Source organism: Hyperoodon ampullatus (genome assembly GCF_949752795.1).
Source record: "Hyperoodon ampullatus genome assembly, chromosome: 4".
Classification (NCBI taxonomy): Eukaryota; Metazoa; Chordata; class Mammalia; order Artiodactyla; family Ziphiidae; genus Hyperoodon; species Hyperoodon ampullatus.
The window spans coordinates 115,648,308-115,669,649 of record NC_136917.1 but is presented as its reverse complement, the minus strand read 5'-3'; the positions used below and the strand labels follow the sequence as shown (position 1 = coordinate 115,669,649).

The 21,342-nt window shown below is 41.6% G+C and overlaps 1 protein-coding gene across 1 annotated transcript in view; it reads left to right on the top strand.

Annotated features, from left to right (window-relative positions):
- IQGAP2 (IQ motif containing GTPase activating protein 2) overlaps positions 1–21,342 on the top strand; it is a gene marked incomplete at its 3' end in the record, with an annotated part of 289,379 nt that overhangs the window by 34,404 nt on the left and 233,633 nt on the right. Inside the window, exon 2 of the mRNA XM_079703550.1 lies at positions 13,442–13,541. Within this exon, the coding sequence (XP_079559676.1) occupies positions 13,442–13,541 (100 nt within the window). The remainder of the gene's footprint in view (positions 1–13,441; positions 13,542–21,342) is intronic.

The following is a 21,342-nucleotide window of genomic DNA, read 5'->3' as shown; positions in this document are numbered from 1 at the left end:
CAGTCCGGGAAAATCCCACATGCTGCGGAGCGGCTGGGCCCGTGAGCCATGGCCGCTGGGCCTGCGCGTCCGGAGCCTGTGCTCCGCAACGGGAGAGGCCACAACAGTGAGAGGCCCGCGTACCGCAAAAAAGAAAAAAGAAAGTGCACATGCAACTTCTTCATGCTTCTTGTCTTCTCTAGTTGTGTTTCCCACCCAACTTTCTCTCCCCTCCCTCAAAACCTGACTTCAACCTCAATCTAGAAAACTGTCTCTGAGTAATCCTATCATTGAATACTCTCTTCTCTTCCCCTTGGCTTTTTTGTCCTTTGTCCTGTCATTAGTTGGCCCTTTTTCCAAAGGTTTTCTAAAATTTTCTCCAATGTTAAATGTTTTCTGTTAGATCATAAACTGTTAAGGGCACAGAATCCTTTCTCCCGCCTCATCCCATCTCTTCCCTCCACCCCTGACGTGTGCTGTGACTATTTAACTGCTAGTTAGAGATTTTGCTACTTACCAAAAGAAACACATTCTGTTGTTGTTGTATTTATTGGTTTTAATTATAAGCCACTTGGAAGGCATTTTAGGACTCTGCATCTCCATAACTGTCTGCCAGCATTTTGCACCTAACAGATCAATTGTATGAATAAGTTTCCATCCTCACTTGGCTTCTTAAACGTGGGTGTGTCTGCTGCACAGATGCTAGCAGGGCTCTCCTCTCTGGAGTAGAAACAATGGCTTAGTTCTGAGATTGTATTCAGGTCTTCTAAGGAACTAGTGCTGATACCCAGTTTGGCTTTCTCCTCTCATCTACATCGGACCAGTGGTGCAAGGGCATTTACATATAGTACCATGGTCCAGTCCCCAGGCAGAAAAGAAATGCCAGGGGAGATCAGTTATTCATCTAAGTCCGAAGCAGAAGAGCATGAACTATGTTTAAGGTGGCTGCTGTCCTGGCTGCTCTATAAAGTTTTTTGAGCTTTGGACTAAAGAATTCTAATTTCTAAAAACTTTGGTGTTTTTCATTGTGTTTATCAATGCATCCATTTTTCTAAATTTGGGACCCTGTACTTTCTATGAGCAGTAGTTCTGCGTGTTAGAACAAAAAGCACACAACAAGCCAAAACCAAAATGCTTTCAGCTTTGTTGCCCAAGTGGGGTGAATTCTTTCCCACAAGAGAGCCGTTCCCAGGGTATTTTATCCACTTTCCAAGTAGTTTACAAAATCACAGTTTGTATACATTCTCTTCAGCCTGCAGACTCGATGTTCGCTTCGCCCACTCTTGCCAACTCAACTCCCTTCCCGCATCGGCCATTCCAGTTCCTCCTGCCGCTCCCTGTATTGTTGACCTAGAAGAATAAAAATATGTTTGCTCTAATATAATAGGGTACCTCCAAAAGTTCAGTAAAAACTAAACAGAAACCAAGAGTTGGTTTTAAATACAAACCAGCTCTGTAATCTATGCGCTCTGGGACCTTGAGCAAAACACTTACCCTATTTTAGCCTTGGTCAAGTGGAGGTAATAATACTTGTCCATCTCTCTGATGGGGCTGTGGCAGTCATATGATCTAATTGATGTGGTAGCACTTTATAAATGTCGATGAATTCTATGAGGCCAAAAGCTGGTTGGAGTCCTGCTCTTTGATGTTGGTGTCATCTGCAGCATTTTATGATTTCTCACAAATCCAGTATCCCACAAACCCTAAATCAGCTGACGCTGATTTTCATACTCTGTTTAAAAGCCAGAGACGCTTCTTGCTCATTAAAACTAGCCTAAACTGCTTTAGTCCAAAGTCAAGTTGAAATGAATTCTGTAGCCATGACTGTATTGCCAACATACCTCCATTTGCATAGTATGATCCATCGGAGAGCTGAATTTTTGGCATGCTTTAAAAATTGACTGTCCTGGGCTTCCCTCGTGGCTCAGTGGTTAAGAATCCGCCTGCCAATGCAGGGGACACGGGTTTGAGCCCTGGTCTGGGAAGATCCCACGTGCCACGGAGCAACTAAGTCCATGTGCCACAACGACTGAGCCTGCGCTCTAGAGCCCACGTGCCGCAACTACTGAGCGCGCGTGCCACGACTACTGAAGCCCGTGCGCCTAGAGCCTGTTTTCTGCAACAAGAGAAGCCACCGCAATGAGAAGACTGCACGCCACAACGAAAGAGTAGCCCCCGCTCGCCGCAACTAGAGAAAGCCTGCGCACAGCAACGAAGACCCAACGCAGCCATAAATAAACAAACAAACAAATAAATAAATAAATAAATTTATTTTTAAAAAAACTGACTGTCCTGAATCATGTGTTCATTCATACTCACTAACAAACAGCATATGCTTGCATTAATAGTACCCTTCTGTTCTACATCCTAGCCTTCTGAGTCTGTTTTATTAAAGTCCTCTTCTAAACACACGTTTAAAGTCAGCTCCTCGTGTACCCCTACAATAGTGGGATGCCTCCATGTTGTTTCCTTGTTAATTACACAAACTTGTCTTTATGGACATTGGCCCGGGGGTTGCCTTTCTGGTGCAGAGCCATGTGCAGTTTCCACGTCCACCATCTGAAGTCACAAAATGAGTTGGCTGCTCTCTGTTGGCTTCCTTTTTCTTCCCCCGTACCAGGCTCTTCTTCATCCTTTTCGTCCTGTTGCCAAATTGTGCTCTTGTAAAGCATACCCGTGTTTTTCTTCTAGTTCAGACTTGTAAGGTTATGTCACATAGGTCTGCCGCAGCCTCCTCTTTGTTCTCCAGCTTAGGTCCTCTTCTGTTCATTCCCTTTCACTGACCTCCATCCCTACCTCTTCTCTCTCGTGAGCTTGGCACACCTTCCAACAGAGTGTGGTGTCATTAATCATCTTCCTCTCCGCTGTCTTTGAACTTCTGTGTGTGTGTGTGTGTGTTTTACACAATAAAGCTGACTAAATATTCATCATAAATTTTAATGCCTGTGATTCTTTTCTAGAAGTTCAAATGGGTCAATTAGTTGCATGAAAGGTATCTTTCTCAATGAAACTGACATTAAGGCTTATTCCTCATCATATTTTAAACATCTTTCTGTAACTGAACATAAAAACAAATTTAATCCTTTCTTATTTCTGATATAATTACAGTAGTACACATCAGTGGTATAGAGCAGCGGTCCCCAACCTTTTTGGCACCAGGGACCGGTTTCATGGAAGACAGTTTTTCCACGGAAGGGGGGGGAGGAGTGCGGGGGATGGTTCAGGTGGTAATGCGAGCGATGGGGAGCAGCAGATGAAGCTTTGCTTGCTTGCCGGCTGCTCACCTCCTGCTGTGCGGCCTGGCTCACCTCCTGCTGTGTGGCCTGGTTCCTAACAGGCCGCAGACCGGTACTGGTGCACAGCCCAGGAGTTGGGGACCCCTGGTATAGATATTTGGAAAATGTGTAGGAATCAAAGTTAAGGAAAAAACTCCAGAGCCTTCCTTTTGGAAACAAGTGCTTTAACATTCTAGCATTTCCTTTTAGGCTTTTTTCCCCTTGATTAGAGTGCATATGATATACTCTTATATAATTATTATAGCAATATACACACACATATATATATAAAATATGTATATGTGTGTGGAATTAAAATTGTGGTGCTTTTTAAAATTTATATAGCTTCAAATACATTCAATTTGCAAATTATATGGGAGATAGATGCTAAAGCAGCTGAGTGAGGGAAAAATTGAGTATAATCAATTATCCTTGGAAAAACTAGCTGATTATTGTCTTTACTATACATGTTTATGTTTTATATCTTATAACTAATTTAATGGTTATATTAGAATTTATTAAATAATTAGAAAGATATATGATTTTAAAATATTTTAAAAAAATAATCATACAACAGCTTCATAGGGTAGATGGCATTATTCCCATTTTTCAGATGAGGAAACTGTCTAGTTAACTCTTTTATAAATATTTATTTATTTATTTATTTATTTGGCTGCATTGGGTCTTAGTTGCGGCGCATGGGCTTCTCTCTTTCTCTCTATTTGTTGCATGCAGGCTTAGTAATTGTGGTGCACAGGCTCCGGAGTGCATGGGCTCAGTAGTTGCAGCTCACGGGCTCTCTAGTTGTGACATGTAGGCTCTAGAGTGCGGGCTTAGTTGCCCCACAGCATGTGGGACCTTAGTTCCCCAACCAGGGATCGAACCGTGTGCCCTGCATTGGAAGGCAGATTCTTGGCAGATTCTTCACCACTGGACCACCAGGGAAGTGCCTAGTTAACTCTTTCATAACTGAATGTGACAGTGTTATAGGCACCCAAAACCACTGCTCTTTCGTCTCAGCGCCCCTTTCCCTTTTTTAAAAATCAGGTATCTTTGTCAGTTTAGGCAGAAATTCACCTTTGGGGGGAAAAGAGAGGAAGTAGAATGGGGGAGGGTGCCTCAGATAAAATATGGTAAATTTTCTCAAACGTGTTCTCAGCATTTATTGACCATATGACTTTGTGTATGACGTGATGTATCCTGTAAGTAGCATCATTTAGTTTTTTGTTTTGATCTTGTTTCAACTCTTGCATTCCTGATACAGTCTAACTTGGCAGTACTGAATATTATCTTAATATTTTTTCCTTCGTTGGACTACATTTGACGTTTCTGCATCTCTAAGAAATAAGCCTGTAATTTTACTGTCTATACTTTCTCAAGATAATAGCACTAATTGATGTGGTTTCCAGTAGGAAAAATAAAGTCACATAAATCTATCTGCTGATTAATGAGATATCAGTAATACCATTAATAACACCCCCAGAAGAGCCTAATGGCCGCTGGGCCAGTCATCAAACATTTACATGCAGGGAGGCAGCAGGACTTGGGGAGGGTAGAAAGATCAGAACTTTGGAATCAGAGTTCTTTCAGATCCCAATTCTGCCACTGAATTGTCATTAAGATCTTAGAATTACCTAAACCTAAATGACCAAACCTCTCTGAGTTTTTTTCCCACCAGAAAAGGGGAGATTCAAATTCCTATCTTAAAGGGGGATAAGCGATAATATATGTCAAGTATCTGGCAGGTAGTAAGTGATCATTATCTGTTAATCCTTTCTGTCTGCTACTTTTCATGCACTATCACAAAGTGCTCATGTGAATGAGAGAAAGACAACATAGGCATCTGAAACGCAGAGAAGACTCACAACCAAGAGACTGTTTTGTTTTCTTGCACTTAACCTTTGAACTATTTGTGGGTTATTATTTCTTTTCTCCTAATAGTCAAGGAAAACTTAGGCCAAGCTGCCCTATTCTATTGTCTTCTAAGACTCCCAGCTTTGTGGCAATACCCTCTGATATTCTGGGTTATTTGGAGTAGTTTCAGGGGACAGGGACAGGGTATTACCAGTGACTTGCTACTTCTTGAGAACAGCCCAGGAACTGTCATTACATAACCTGTTAAGTCTGTTTAACAGTTGTAAAATAGCATCATTCCCATGAAGTATTAAAGTTTAGGTAAACATCTATGTCCTTAAAATATCCATTATCTGTAGAAAACAGGGAGAATCATTTTAGGACTGGTTGTAAATAATTTGGAGCATTTTTGCACTGAGCATCTTAAGCACAAAAAGTTGATATCCAAGTGAGATGAGTTGAATTTCTTTCCCTTCCTTTAAAAATAGTAGAAGCTCATCCAGACTAAAGATTTTTATAATTCCTTCTGTAATTTTAACTCTTGGGGTTAAAAAGTCTTAAATTGGCCTTGGAAACTTGACACTCCATTCTTCCTTACTGAGATCTGTGTGGGGTGACAAAGTGTGTAGGAGCAGGCAGTGAGCAAATGGAATTTTCCCTGTGCCGACTTGGTAGCAAAAGAGATGGTTTTTGTCCCCAAAATGTTTTATTTGCAATTATAATTGACTACAGAATCCCAAATCTGAGAACCATTCCTTTTAATTCTTCTCCCAAATTGAGCAAAGTCCCTGACAGACCCCTCCCTCCCATCCCAGACTTCAGGTTGGCCCACCTTTGTATATGGGCCTTAACATCTACATGGTCTGCTTTGAGTTTCCAGATTATTAAAAAAAAAAAAAAGACATTCTTGTTCACATTTGCCCAGTGGCCCCAAATTAATTTTACCCCCATGTGTGAGATGTAGAAGTGAGGTCCTGTTCTGAAAAGGTGTCCTGGGTTTTGAGATCCAGCCTTGTTAGAAACAGATGGCATCTTAGGCGCTCAAGTATGATCACATTCTTGGGGGAAGAAGTTTGGGACCTTGTGTATCAAAGTGGGATCAAAGAACTCCTTTTCATATGTGGATCTTAAAGCTATGTGCATTTAAATCATGTTTGCAGAAAGGGGTAAACTTTTCACAAAGCCTGAAATGTTTCTCGTTTTTCTGAGTAGTTACGACAAAGAAACTATCTAACTCTTCTGGGCCTTAATAACCTCACTTGAAAAAGGACATTGGTAGCTAATGCTTGTAAGGAAGCTGTGTAGTTGGTTGGTTACCCTTCTTTCCCCACCTAGGAAATTCTCTTTCTGATGCTGAACTTGAAGATTTAGGGCTTTAGAGGAGGTGGCCACAGTCCCTTAATGCCATATGTAACCTGAATGTCCTCTGAAGTTGTGTGTTGATAACTCTGGAGAGTTCTTAGAAATGTATGATGGGGGAGAATTTCCAGGAAAGGTGTGGAGGGCAAGCTTCAAATTCAGTTCTCCTTCCCTGGGGATCTGGACAGTATGGCTGTATTACCATCAGGGCTTGGAATTAGTTGGACTAAATTTAGGAAGGACATAGCATCTCTGCCCGTCAAGCACAAAGATGAGCACGCCAATCAGCAGACTTTACTGAGCACCTACTATTTACCTGGCACTTCGTAGGGATGTGGAGATGGATGAGCTGTGAGCCCATGCACTCAGTGTCTTATAATTTCCATGGCTTGATGAAACCTTCAGTGTCTTTAACAGGTGGAATGCAATCTCTATTGTTGTTTCATATTCTTTAGGGTGCCTGGGAATACGTTTCAGGTTGCTAAGGACTTCAACCCCAGGTTTGCCTATTTTTCAAAAGAAAATTCAGTTTAGGGAAGTTTGATCATGTGCTCCTTTAAGGCTTAAGATTAAGTAGCTGCGAAATGCTTCAGGAAGCTGGTAGGAAGCCAGAATATATCACGGGTCAGTTTACTGAGTATCGGCTTACTGGAAATCTTGGACTTGGGGTTCTCTCATTTTTTGTATCCTACCCCTGTAACCTGCCCCAGTTTTAGGGTTTTGGAATCAGTTCTCTTCCTTGGGATATACATCTCTGGTAACCATAAGTTCTGAGAGGGAGGAGATACCCATTTAGGTGTAAAGGCAGTCTGAACTCTTACAAGATGGTTCAGTACATGTTTGAATTGAATGACCTACCTGAGGATATTCAGGGTTCCTTACAGAAATTTTGAGTTACACAAAACAACAATGTGTCCATAAAATGCTAAACTATGGCATGTTTCTATGAATTGATGATTCACGTTATATTCTTAACCTGCTTTTTCTTAAATAATACCGTTTTATAAAATGGAGATTCCCAACCCTGGTTTTGTGATTCTTGCCAACCTTCCCTCCAGTATATCCCTACTTATCTAAGCATCCTGTAAGTATGCCAATGTTTTAGTTGTTTAACTCTAATAAAAACTTCATGAGGGACTTAGTGTGTCATACTTGTCACTTGTGTCCAGTCCCTAGAACAGACTGGCACAAAGCAGCCACTGTAATATTTGTTGAACAAATGAATAAATTTTAATACAAAGGAGATGGTGGCCTTGGTGTCCTTGTGTGAAGGGAGCAAGTAGAGTAGCTGAAGTGAACAAGTGACCATGCCAACTCCTTCATGAATAAGGTAGGTCTTGGGCTATTTTCCTGGTGGATTTTGTGGGTGTCCTTTGAAAAATGATCTCCTTAGGTTCCTTCTGTCTCTAACCTTATAGTTCTATTTCAAAACCTTTTCTACAGACTCATTCTGTTCCTTAAACCTCTGAATAAACCCTATAATGCAATTTCCACAGAATGTGATTGCTTTACCATCTTTTAGCCAATGTCAGCTAACATAACAGAAAGTGTTTTGTGAGTCGCTAATACTTCAGGAAGTTGTTCTCCACAACGAACGTCCTCGTGTTTCTTAGGGTTCAAGGCAGCAAGTAAAGATGAACTTTAGAGGAAGTCTCAGTTAATCAATTTGCTTTAAAATAAAAGCAACTCTGAAGGCACTTCAGTGATCTTCCCTTGGGCTTGGCAGTGACAAGCGCCTTCCGCAGCTCATTCAGATTCAGCAGCAGCATGGCACCGGGCAAAGAGCAGGGGCTGAGGTGCTGAGGGACCTCAGTTCCAGCCCTGGCTCTGCCATTGACCCAGCAGTAACTGTAGGCGGTCCCTTCCCCTTGCATGACCCCCTTCTCCTCAATTGTAAGAAAGAGTTAGTTGCTATCTTCCAGGGAGATGATGAAAAGCACACAATAACATGGAAAAGTGCTTCATAGGTGATAAAGTCATGCTTAAGTGTATTCTTTTATCAGCTCCGTGATGGCTTTTTAAATGGCAGTGTCATCCATGCCAGTGGCTCTTATTAGAAGTTGCTAATTAGTAAATATTGAGTAACGCAGAAATATTTGCAGGCAACCTCTGTGGCCCAGAGGGATCTGCTTTTGTCATGGTTAAGACATTCTCACATTCGGAACCTTGGCTTACGCTTTGACAATAGGTTATGAAGGAAGGAAGGTGAGACTGAAGTGTGTGTGGTCTCAAGGGCAGTAGCCAGGTATGTGGTCCAGTGGGCTGGGTCAGGAGGGAAGGAAGGGATATGTAAAAAGAAGCCCCATGAGGGAAAACATTTTTTGTTTTGTTCACTGCCCCGTCCCTGGTGCTTTGACTCATGCCTGGCTCATAGAATCTGTGAATTGAATCTGAGTCGAGTAAAGTCTACAGAATGGCGCTGTATTTGCTCCATCAATGACCACATCCTTTATTCAGTGTAAATAGGCAAATAAAACTACCCCCCCGTAGATACTTTAAAGCCCATTTATTACTCTTTCCTGATAAAAGATTATATGTTCATCACATATTTGAATGGAGCATGCAGCCTGTGCAGGGAAGTGTGCTGCACACCATGAGGACACAGATATGTCTTCTAGGAGTTTACTGTTAAACGAAGAAGTATAGGAGGTACTGGTACCAAACTCAAGGTTTGTGTGCCCCACGCACAGTGAGGCCAAACAAACCGAAACGTGGGAGTTTGGAGCAGAGAAAGGTTTATTGCAGGACCAAGCAAGGAGAACAGGTGGCTCGTGCTCACAACCCCCAAACTCTCTGATGGTTTTCGGGGAGAAGTTCTTATAGGCAGAATTGGGGGTGAGGGCTGCAGAGTGTGTGGCTTTCTTCTTCTTCTGGTGGTGAGGTAACAGGGCGGTGCTCTAGGAATCTTGTGCTCAGCCTGAAGTTACCATCCTCCACCTGGGTGGGGGCCTTAGTTCCTGTAGAAGAACTCAAAGATATATATGTTTTTTAATTAATTTATTTTATTTTTTAATTTTATTTATTTATTGTTTCTGGCTGCGTTGGGTCTCCGTTGCTGCATGCGGGCTTTCTCTAGTTGAGGCGAGTGGGGGCTACTCTTCGTTGCGGCGCGTGAGTTTCTCATTGCGGTGGCTTCTCTTGTTGTGGAGCACAGGCTCTAGGCACGGGCTTCAGTAGTTGTGGCATGTGGGCTCAGTAGTTGTGGCTCACAGACTGTAGAGCCAGGCTCAGTGAACTCAAAGATATTGTTATATATATTCCTTGAGGAGGAACCGGGACCCTGCCCATCGCTGCACTAGAGTTTCTTTTCTGCTCCTTCTTTGTTTCTGCATTCCGTCCCTTCCCTTATTAGTAACTGTTTGAGTCTGTCCTTTGGTACTCAGGGAAGGTCTAGGAGGCTAAAATTTTTTTCCTGCAAACAAGGAACAGGGGACCCGGAAAGGATTTGTACCCGGGAGGCTCCCACAGGGTCCTGTCCGGTTTCAGTACCAGGAGAGAGGACAGTGTGAACAGGAATAGTCAGGGGAGACTTTGGGAAGGAAGTGGCCCTTGAGTTGAGCCTTAAAGATAGGTAGAGGGGCTTCCCTGGTGGCACAGTGGTTAAGAATCTGCCTGCCAATGCAGGGGACATGGATTCAAGCCCTGGTCCGGGAAGATCCCACATGCCACGGAGCAACTAAGCCCACGAGCCACAACTACTGAGCCCGCATGCCACAACTACTGAAACGTGCGCGCCTAGAGCCCGTGCTCCGCAACAAGAGAGGCCACCACAATGAGAAGCCCGCACACTGCAACGAAGAGTAGCCCCCACTCGCCGCAACTAGAGAAAGCCTGCGAGCAACCAATGCAGCCAGAAATAAGTAAATTAATTAAATAAATAAATTTATAAAAAAACAAGACAGAATTCCATCAGCTATGGCCAAAACGTTGCAGTGGCGATATAAAGCTTTGTGGGGAGAGTGTGTTTTAATTCAAATGTTAAGTCAGATCTTCTCTTTGGACAGGGTGATGTCAGAGTTTGAGAGCCCCCAGCAGCTCTGGGCTGGTAGGATGCTGCATGGCTTGTGGAGGCAGTTGGGGGGCAGAGGCCTGGGGGCCAGCGCTGCTGGTGCTTCTGTCTCCTTCTGGGTGGGCTGGTTGAGGCTGGAAGGAAGCAGCAGCCAAGAAGGAAGGTGGCAGTGAGAGTGACCCCACCTTTACCTCTGAGGAGGGCAAAATGACCAGTTGGACTCCGAATAAGAGTTTTCTATTGCTTGCAAGCTTTAACATGCTGAAGGCACCATAAAATGAAAATATTCTGTCAGAAATGGGAGGCAGTCTTTAGACTGAAATTAAAATGAGAAGCTGGTAGTCATGGGGGGTCCTGGGGGTTAACTGTTAGGAACAATGGAGATGGAGGATTAGCTGATGCTATGCAGGCATGCTGGGAATCTTCTAAGAAAACCCAGGATGAGAAGATCATAATTTCAAAGTATATTCATGGCAGGATGATGGTTAGCTCATTACTAAAGATTCACTGGAAGATAATTGTTGAGCAAATATTTGAGTGCCCTCTCCCTGCAAGGAACCACATAAAAGATGAAGCAAAAGAGTCGTTTCCTCTAAAGAATCCCCAGTCTGGAGAGGGAGATGTGACCCAGTTACAGTGGGGGCTTCCACGATGAGTGATATAATAGAAATGTGGACCAAGGCGCTGAGGACTGGGGATGGATTCGGACTTCGAGATCCACAGAAGTTTGCTCAAGAAGATACAGAGGTGTCACACACAGGCGAGACAGTGGCTTTCTAGACACAGAGATGGTGGAGAGCAGAAGAACTCAAACTTAAAAGGGAGTGGTTTGGGCCTGGAACGTGGTGCTGCCAGGAAGGGTGGCTGAACTGTAGGCTTCAGGTAGGGGAGGGGAGAGAACGTGTTTTCTTCCTGAACTTTGTTCTGTAAGACGTGGGGATCCATCGAAGGTTTGGAGAGGAAGAATAGCATCAGTAGGACTGTATGTTAGAAAGATGCTTCTGGGGACAGTGAGGAGAATGGGTGGAGGAGGGGTGGCGACTGGAGGGCTGTTTGAGGGCTGTCGCAAGAGTCCAGGGGAGAGATGCCAAAGGCCTGGGGTCTCCGAGTGGAGGTGCAGAGGAGGGTTGTTCGAGAGCTTCAGTACTTTTTCTAAATCTGAAAGCTCTCTTCTAAAGTTAAATCAGATTCAACTTGTTAAAAAAAAAAAAAAAAAAAAGAAAGAAAGATGCTTTTGACAAATACAAATCTTTGTTGAGCCCTCTTGGTGTCATTGGTGTAGGCTGAGGTCTCCCCGTTTTAAGGAATTGAGCCACAAGGAAACTTGGGAGTCATTGGGTGGGGTGGGAATAGGGAAAAGGATAGTGATCCGTGTGGAAACTCCTGCTCCTTTGGCCCTGCTTTTGCTGTATACCAGCCTGTCCTAGTGCTCTTCCAGCCCCTCCTGCTGCTGCTTTTTCTTCCTCCCCCATAAACAAAGACATTTCCCAAAGTGCTGTACTTGCTTTTTCCATCCCATCCCAATACTGCTAGCTCTAATGTTTCTGCTCTTCACTTGGGCAAATGGCCTCTCAGCCTGTTTGCTCAGAGGGTAAAGTGGGATAGATTATGCACCTGCCTCAGAGAGAGTTGGGAGACTTGAATGAAACACTGCATAGGAAACGCTGCCTAACCCTTGAAGGAAAGTAGCTACTCAATAAATAAGCATCTAGTACATATTTCCATGCTTACGGTATTCCGTCATTCTTTATATTGACATAAATTTAATCTCCCCTTTCTTTTGAGTTCTTTGAGGGTTTGGTATTTTTTTTTCGATCTTAAGTGTCGAGCACTGTACTTGCCCAGTAAGAGTTCAAAATGTTACTTCCTTTCGTCTGCCAGATTGATATTTCATATTCCTCATCAGTAGGGCATGGGGTTGGCCTTTCCTAGGGATGGATGGATGACCTTCACATCCTTTTCTCCTCTGCTTGGGACCAGGGGTCCCATTTATGGAATGGCTGACTGGAGCTGGCGGCTGGGGAACAAAAGAGCAAACACGGACGGTCCTGCCCCTCATGACCACAGCCTTGCTGCCTGCACACATTGTCTTTGTTAGATGAGTAATCTAACAAATGAGAAACCACATTCATTTTACGACCATCAGAATGAAAGTTCAGAACTGAACAGGAAAAAGGGGGGCCTTTGCATGAGAGAGGAGTGTTGTCGTGTAAATAGGCAGCTGAGAGTTGGCTGATGTGACTGTTGGCGGCTGTGGGGTACTGTTGAGCCCGCAGGCAGAGGAAGTGCAATCAGGAAAGGGGGAAGCTGTACTCTACAGAAAAGCAAGGCTGAAGCATGGCAGTTTATAAACTAGGCTTGTGTTGGAATAAAGGTGTGGGCTTGGAGACTCTGCTCACTGGCTGTCCCCATGGCTTTTTTCTTTTGGATACCTGTTGACCAGGGAAAGTTAGCCTTGTAAAGACCAAGAGATAAATGAGGGAGGAATTTTAGTGACTTTGTCATCTGTAAAGTAGGATTTGGGTTGGATGAGAAACCTTAATTCCCTCTAGGAGTGTTAAAACACAGGTCCTTGTAGATTCTTTGGTCAACCCCAGAATTTCTAGGATGGTCCAAGCTGAGCCATTGGACCAATTCTACAAGCTTATTGAGCAAAGTTGTTGCTGGTAGACTGTCCTCTAATTGACTTGAGGCTGTCTGAATCCTGTGGCATCATGTCTTTGAAATCTGATTGCTATTCTCCTATTATTTCATGTCAACTTGTACTTCAGTATTGCATTTTCTGTTAGAAATAATATAATATTGTAAAATCCAATAGCAAATCTCTTTCTGCGCTTGATGTTTCAATACCTCCATCTCTCATTATTCGGTGTTGAGCTGCATATGCGTTTTTCCTAGTTGGTTGTCTCATTATTTGATGAACGCTGCCCTTAACAAGTCATGTGATGTTATCCTCTATTTCTAGCTATTGTGGACGATGAAAGACTCTCGGCAGAGGAGATGGATGAGAGGAGGCGGCAGAATATCGCGTATGAATATTTGTGCCACCTGGAGGAAGCCAAAAGGTAAGATTCAAACTTAGTCTACTTGTGCACCTTCTCTTGGAGATGAGCTTTGGAGTACTGTATTTTTAATAACTCATTTGCAGCCTTTTTGGTAGTAAGGTAATGGGAGAAGAACCACCTGTGTTTTGTAAATGGCAGAACTGAGAAAAAGTGGCTACCACAGCCATGGTCAAGGCACTAGGGAGGCAACTGTTCCTTTTTCTTCCTTAGAGCCTCCTAGGAAATCTCTAGGCAAATTGCAGATTATTTCAGAATTTCTCATCTCTCTGGCACGGATGTGGGGAAGCAGCAGAGACTTAAATCAACTTCCTTTTCCTCCAGAGCCTCCTCATATCTTTTCCCCAACTCTACCCCAATGATTATAATTATTACTACTCTTATTAATTAATGTATAATTATATATTCCTATATACCCAGTAGAAAAATAGCATTTCAGACTGAAGTCCATCGTTCACTAAGCTGGAGAGTAGGTTTATGACAGCAATCTCCTTTTCAACCCATGGTTGTGTGACCACTTAGGATATGTTGTCTCTAAAATCACACTGACTCTTTCAGACTTTGTAGATTACAAGTCAATGTTGGGTTCTCCAAGGAGAAAGTGAAGATAAAGTATTTGCACTTAGGCAATTCGGTATCAGGGGAATCAGAACTTTGTCCTTTGCTGGGTGCATACTGCAGTGCCCATATGCCATGGGTTAGATTCTGATTTAATGCTTTGTGCTGTGATCAAGCAACAGTATTGTTTCATGGACAGATATGTTCCAGCTCTTTCATCTCTGTAGAAAATAAACATTGAGTTAATGGTCATTGGTGTTAATTATCTCTGATCACTGATAAATAGCTACCTACAGAGCTAGAAGAATGAGGTTTCTAATCACTGTTTTGTAGAAGAACATTCAGTGACACATGCACTAATTTGGCCTCAAAATTGCTTAAAAGGAGGTTTTCCAAGGTTGTTTAATGTTTTAACAGAGGCTTGTAGCTCTAAGCTCTAAAAGCTCAGTTTTTAAGGTTATTTAATGTGTCTGGAAGTTGACAGTTAGGTTGCAAGTCACTGAAGACTCACTGTCAGTCTAAGATTATTAAAAACATGCTTTTAGTCAAATTGTGGCTAAAGTTAGATAGGGAGAGGGATTCACAGACATTCAAAATAGACATGCTGGACTTCCCTGGTGGCGCAGTGGTTGGGAATCCACCTGCCAATGCAGGAGACACAGGTTCGAGCCCTGGTCCGGGAAGATCCCACATGCTGTGGAGCAACTAATCCCGTGCACCACAACTACTGAGCCTGTGCTCTAGAGCCCACGAGCCACAACTACGGAGCCCACGTGCCACAACTGTTGAGCCCGCACACCTAGACCCTGTGCTCCACAAGAGAAGCCACCACAATGAGAAGCCTGCGCACCACAACGAAGAGTGGCCCCATTCTCTGCAACTAGAGAAAGCCCACGCGCAGCAACGAAGACCCAATGCAGCCATAAATAAATAAATAAATAAATAAGTTTACTTTAAAAAAATCAAAATAAACATGCTTTCAATGAAAAAGTTTAAGGAGAGTTAGTGGAAACTTCCTCCTGACACGCACTTTGCGTTCTAAGTTTTTGCCTCCTGGATTCTACAAGTGGGGATCAGTGTCACACGGAGGGGAAGAGGTGTGAGCGGGAGTTAGTAGACTGAATTTCCTGGCCTTAGGTCCACCAATTCTGAGCTCTGTGACCTTGGACAGGTCACTTAACTTGTCAGAACTTCAGTTTTGTCTCCCCTGTAAGGGATGATAAAGATGTTACCACTACCTGCCCTACTTACTTCATGGATTTTTTTTTGTTTTTTCTTCTAAAAATCAACTAAGAAGGTGTAAGTGTTCTGTGAACTATAGTACCAGTCAACTGTATGGTGATAACATAAGTCATAGTTTTCTTCTGAATGTATCAAGATAGCTTTGAAGCTTGTTATCAAGAATTCTGTAGTTAAATTTTGATTTCAAAAAGTCAACGTAATGGACTTCCCTGGTGGTGCAGTGGTTAAGAATCTGCCTGCCAATGCAGGGGACATGGGTTCGAGCCCTGGTCTGTGAAGATCCCACATGCCGCGGAGCAACTAAGCCCGCGTGCCACAACTACTGAAGCTCGCGTGCTAGAGCCCGTGCTCTACAACAAGAGAAGCCACCGCAGTGAGAAGCCCACGCACCGCCACGAAGAGTAGCCTCTGCTCACAGCAAGTAGAGAAAGCCCGCACACAGCAAGAAAGACCCAATGCAGCCAAAAATAAATAAATAAATTTATTTATTTTTTAAAAAGACAAAGTTTAAAGGAAAAAAAGTCAACGTAACAATTAGCCCAAGTTCTTTGAAGAAAGTTTCCTTAGGAATAGTTTTGTTGAAAGAATAGATTGTAAAATACACAGCTTTTCCTCTAGGATTGTTTTCATAAGTTTATCTTACAAGGAGAGGTTAAATGTAATATGTACTTATGAATCTTTTATTAATATCTGAACACTTCTTATGACTTTCAGGGAAGCTGTTTTTTGGTTATGGAGTATTTAAAAATTGCATGGCTATTAATAGATATGTTTGCTATGATTTCAGAAAGCATAGTATACAGAATTCGATGGTCCTGAACTCAGGAAATAAATGAAGGGGGGAGTTAGTATTCAAAAAGTTATTTATTTAAAAGGGTTTATTGCCTGATTCTTTTACAATGTTAATGCCTTAGGAATTTATCATACCGGGTTTATTATAGTGCATGCACGTGTGTGTTCATGTGAGTGTAGTTGCCTTAGAATATTGAATTTCTACTGAATGGTACACTTAGAATGTGAAAGTTTAGCTAGGAACTGTTTCTTGTTTAAAGTTTCTTGTTTAAACTGATCAAAGTCAGTTGAACTGACTTTGGTGCACTTCAAGTAGAGATGTATTGGGTCTGTCTTTGTGCCTCTATTTTTTCTTTCCAAGGGTGAGAACTGGAAGGATACCTAGCCTATATGTCCTGTAACTCAAAATTTTTTAAAATTCAGAATTGTAAGAGTCCAGTATATCTTTAATTTTGGTTTTATTACTTTCAAGATTCTGTGATCATTAATCTCAGACCATTTAAAGGTTGCTTCATTCAGAGGAGGATATCACTACCAACACTGTAGAAGTAAAAAGGATGTTGACGGAATGCTATGAACAGTTATATGCCAACAGATTAGTTAACCTAGATGAAATGTACAGATTCCTAGAAAGACACAAACTACTAAAACTGACTCAAGAAGAAATTTAAAAAACTGAATAGATGTAAAACAAGTAAAAAAGATTGAGTCAATACTCAAAAAACTTTCCGCTCTTCCAAAAAAATGTAAGAGGAGAGAACACTTCCTAACTCATTCTGTTGAGACCAGTATTACTCTGATACCAAAACTAAAGGTACCTCAAGAAAACTACAGACCAGTATCCCTTATGAATACAAATACAAAAATCCTCAACAAACTCAAACTGAGTTCAGCAACATCTAAAAAGGTTTGTATACCATCAAGTGGGATTTATCCCAGCCATGCAAGCTTAGTTTAATCTAAAAATCATTCAGTCGAGACAATTCAGTGGGGAAGAAAAAGTCTTTTCAACAAATGATGCTGAGACAACTGGATATATACATGCATAAAAATGAATTTGGATCCCTACCTCATACCATATACAAAAATTATCTTAAAATGGTTTTGTTAATCTAAATGTATGAATCACAACTGTACATCTCTTAGAAGAAAACACAGCAGTAAATCTTTGTGACCTTGGGTTAGGCAGTGTTTTTGAGACTTGACACCAAAAGCACAAGCCAAAAAAAGAAAACTAGATAAATTAGACATCATGAACATTAAACCTTTTTTATTCAAAGGGATGCCATCAAGAAATTGAAAAGACAACTCCTGTAACGGGGGAAAATATTTGCAAATCATATATTTGATAAGAGACTTGTATTCAGAATATATAAAGAACTCTTACAATGCACCATAAAAAGTAAATAGACTAATTTAAAAATGGGCAAAGTTTCAGGGCTTCCCTGGTGGCGCAGTGGTTGAGAATCCGCCTGCCGATGCAGGGGACACGGGTTCGTGCCCCGGTCCGGGAAGATCCCACATGCCGCGGAGTGGCTGGGCCCGTGAGCCATGGCCACTGAGCCTGCGCGTCCGGAGCCTGTGCTCCACAACGGGAGAGGTCACAGCAGTGAGAGGCCCGCGTAACGAAAAAAAAAAAATGGGCTAAGTTTCTAAATAGACATTTTTCCAAATAAGATACACAAATGAACCATAAGAACAGGAGAGGATGCTTAACATCAGTCATTAGGGAAATACAAATCAAAACCACAGTGAGATACCGTTTCATGCTAGGATAGCTATAATCAAAAAGAATGACAATCACAAGTTTTTAAGGATGTAGAGAGATTGGAACCCTCGTACATTGCTGGTTGGATTGTAAAATGGTGGAGCTACTTTGTAAAACAGTCTGGTAGCTCCTCAAAAAATTAAATACAGAGTTACTATATGATCCAACAATTCCACCACTAGGTATATCCCCAAGAAAATTGAAAACCTATGTCCACACAAAAATCTGCACACAAATGTTCATTGAAGTGTTATTCATTAGAGCAAACAGTGGAAACAACTCAAGTGTCCGTCTACTGATGAATGGATAAACAGTGTGTGATATAGCCATATAATGAAACATTATTCAGCTATAAAAAAGTATTAGCAAATCAGATTTAATAATGTATAAAAAGAACTATATAAATCACAACCAAGTGGAAGTTATCGCAGGTTTGCAAGGCTGGTTCAACATTTGAAAATCAGTTAATGTGCTTCATCACATCAACAGTCTAAATAAGAAAAAATCATATGATTATATTATTGGGTGCAGAAAAAGCATTTGACAAAATTCAATACCTATTCATGATAAAAATTCTTAGTAAAGAAGGAATATAGGGAAACATCCTGAACTTGAGAAAGACTATTTACAAAAACCCTACAGCTAACATCATACTTCCTGGTGAGAAACTTGAAACGTTCCCACTAAGATCAGGTACAAGCCAAAGGTATTCCCCCTCATCACTCCTTTTCAATATTATAGTGGAAGTTTTAGCTAATGCAATAAAACAAGAAAGGGAAATCGAAGATATACAGATTGGAAAGGAAGATAAAATCTATCTTTGTTTGCAGATGACATGATCGACAATATAGAAAACCTGAAAGAATAAAAAAAAAAAAAAACCCTGGAACTAATAAGCAATTATAACATGCTTGCAGGATACAAGGTTAACATACAAGTCAATTGCTTTCCTATGTACCAGCAACGAACAAGTGGAATTTAAAAGTAAAATACATTACCATTTACATTAGCATCCTGCAAAATGAAATACTTAGGTATAAATTTAACAAAATGTATACAAGATCTATATGAGGAAAACCACAAAACTCTGATGAATGAAATCAAAGAACTAAATAAACAGATATTCCATATTCATGGATAGGAAGACTAAATATTGTCAAGATAATTCTTCCCAGCTTGATCTGTTGCCTCAATGCAATCCCAATCACAATTCCAGAAAGTTATTTTGTGGATATTAACAACTGGATTTTAAAGTTTATATGGAGAAGCAAAAGACCTAGAATAGCCAACACAATATTGAAGGAGAACAAAGTTGGAGGAATGACACTACCCAACTTCAAACTTAATATAAAGCTACAGTAATCAAGACATTGTGGTACTGGTGAAAAAATGGACAAATAGATCAGTGGGACAGAATAGAGAGCATAGAAATAGACCCCTGTAGACACAGTCAGTTGAACTTTGACAAAGGAGCAAAGCAATACAATGGAGCAAAGATGGTCTTTTTCAACAAATGGTGCTGGAACAACTGGGCATCCACATGCAATGAAATCTAGACACAGACTTTACACCCTTCACAAAAATTGACTCAAGTGGATCAGATCAACATGTAAAATTCAAAACTACAAAACTCCCAGAGGCTAATGATAAAGGAGAAAACCCTAGATGAACTTGAGTATGGCAATGGCTTTATTTATTTATTTATTCATTCATTCATGCATGCATGCTGCACAGGGTCTTAGTTGTGACGTGTAGGATCTTTAGTTGTGGCATGTGAACTTTTAGCTGCAGCATGAATGTGGGATCTAGATCCCCGACCAGGGATCGAACCCTGGCCCCCTGCATTGGGAGCACGGAGTCTTACCCACTGGACCACCAGGGAAGTCCCTGGCAATGGCTTTTAAGATATAGCACCAATGTCATGATCCATGAAAGAAAGAATTGGTGAGCTGGACTTCATTAAGTTTAAAAGTTTCTGCTCTGCAATAGACAATGTCAAGAGAATGAGAAGACAAGCCACAGACTGGGAGAAAGTATTTGCAAAAGACACACTGATAAAGGAATGTTATCCAAGATACATGAAGAACTCTTAAGACCCAACAGTCAGAAAACAACCTGATTAATATATGGGCCAAAGACCTTAACAGACACCTCACCAAAGAAGATATATAGATGGCAAATAAGCATAGGAAAAGATGCTCCACATCATAGGTCATCAGGGACATGCAAAATAAAACAACAACAAAACACCACTACACACCCACCAGAATGGACAAAATCTGAACACTGACAACACCAAATGCTGACGAGGATGTGGAGCAACAGAACTCTCATTTGTTGCTTGTGGAAATGCAAAATTGTACAGTCACTTTGGGATATAGTTCTACAGTTTCTTACAAAACTAAACGCATTCTTACCATATGACCCAGCAATTGTGCTCCTTCTATTTACCCAGTGGAGTGAAGGCTATGTCCACACAAAAAGCTACATATGGATGTTTATAGAAACTTTTTTTCATAACAGCCAAAACTTGGAAGCAATCAAGATGTCCTTCAGTAGATGAATGAATAAATGAACTTTGGTACATCCAGACAATGGAATATTATTCAGCACTAAAAAGAAATAAACTATCAAGCCATAAAAAGCCACAGAAGAACCTTAAATTCATATTATGATGTGAAAAGAGCCTATCTGAAAAAGCTACATATTATATGATTCCAAGTATTTGGTATTCTGGAAAAGGTAAAACTGTGGAGACAGTAAAAATATCAGTGGTTGCTGGGAAATGGATGAGTATAGAGGCACAGAGAATTTTTTAGGGCAGTAAGAATACTCTGTAAGATACCACAGTGATAGATAAATGTCATGATATATTTGTCCAAACCCATAGAATATATAGAAACAAGAGTGAACTGTAATGTAACTGTGGACTTTGGGTGATTGATACATCAATGTAGGTTCATCAATTAAAACAAATGTTCCACACTGGTGGGGGATGTTGATAATGGGAGAGACTGTGCATGTCTTTGGGGGCAGGAGGTATATGGGAAGCCTCAGTACCTTCCCCTCAATTTTGTTGTGAACCTAAAACTGCTCTAAAAAAAATAATCTTAAAAAACAAAGGATGGGGGCTTCCCTGGTGGCGCAGTGGTTGGGAGTCCGCCTGCCGGTGCGGGGGACGCGGGTTCGTGCCCTGGTCCGGGAGGATCCCGCGTGCTGCGGGGCGGCTGGGCCCGTGGGCCATGGCTGCTGCGCCTGTGCATCCGGAGCCTGTGCGTCCGGAGCCTGTGCTCCGCAACGGGAGAGGCCACAGCGGTGAGAGGCCCGCGTACCACAAAAAAAAAAAAACAAAAAAAAAACAAAAAAAAAAAAAACAAAGGATGAAGTACTGATACATACTTACAACATGGGTGGATCTTGAAAATATGCTGAATGAAGGAAGCT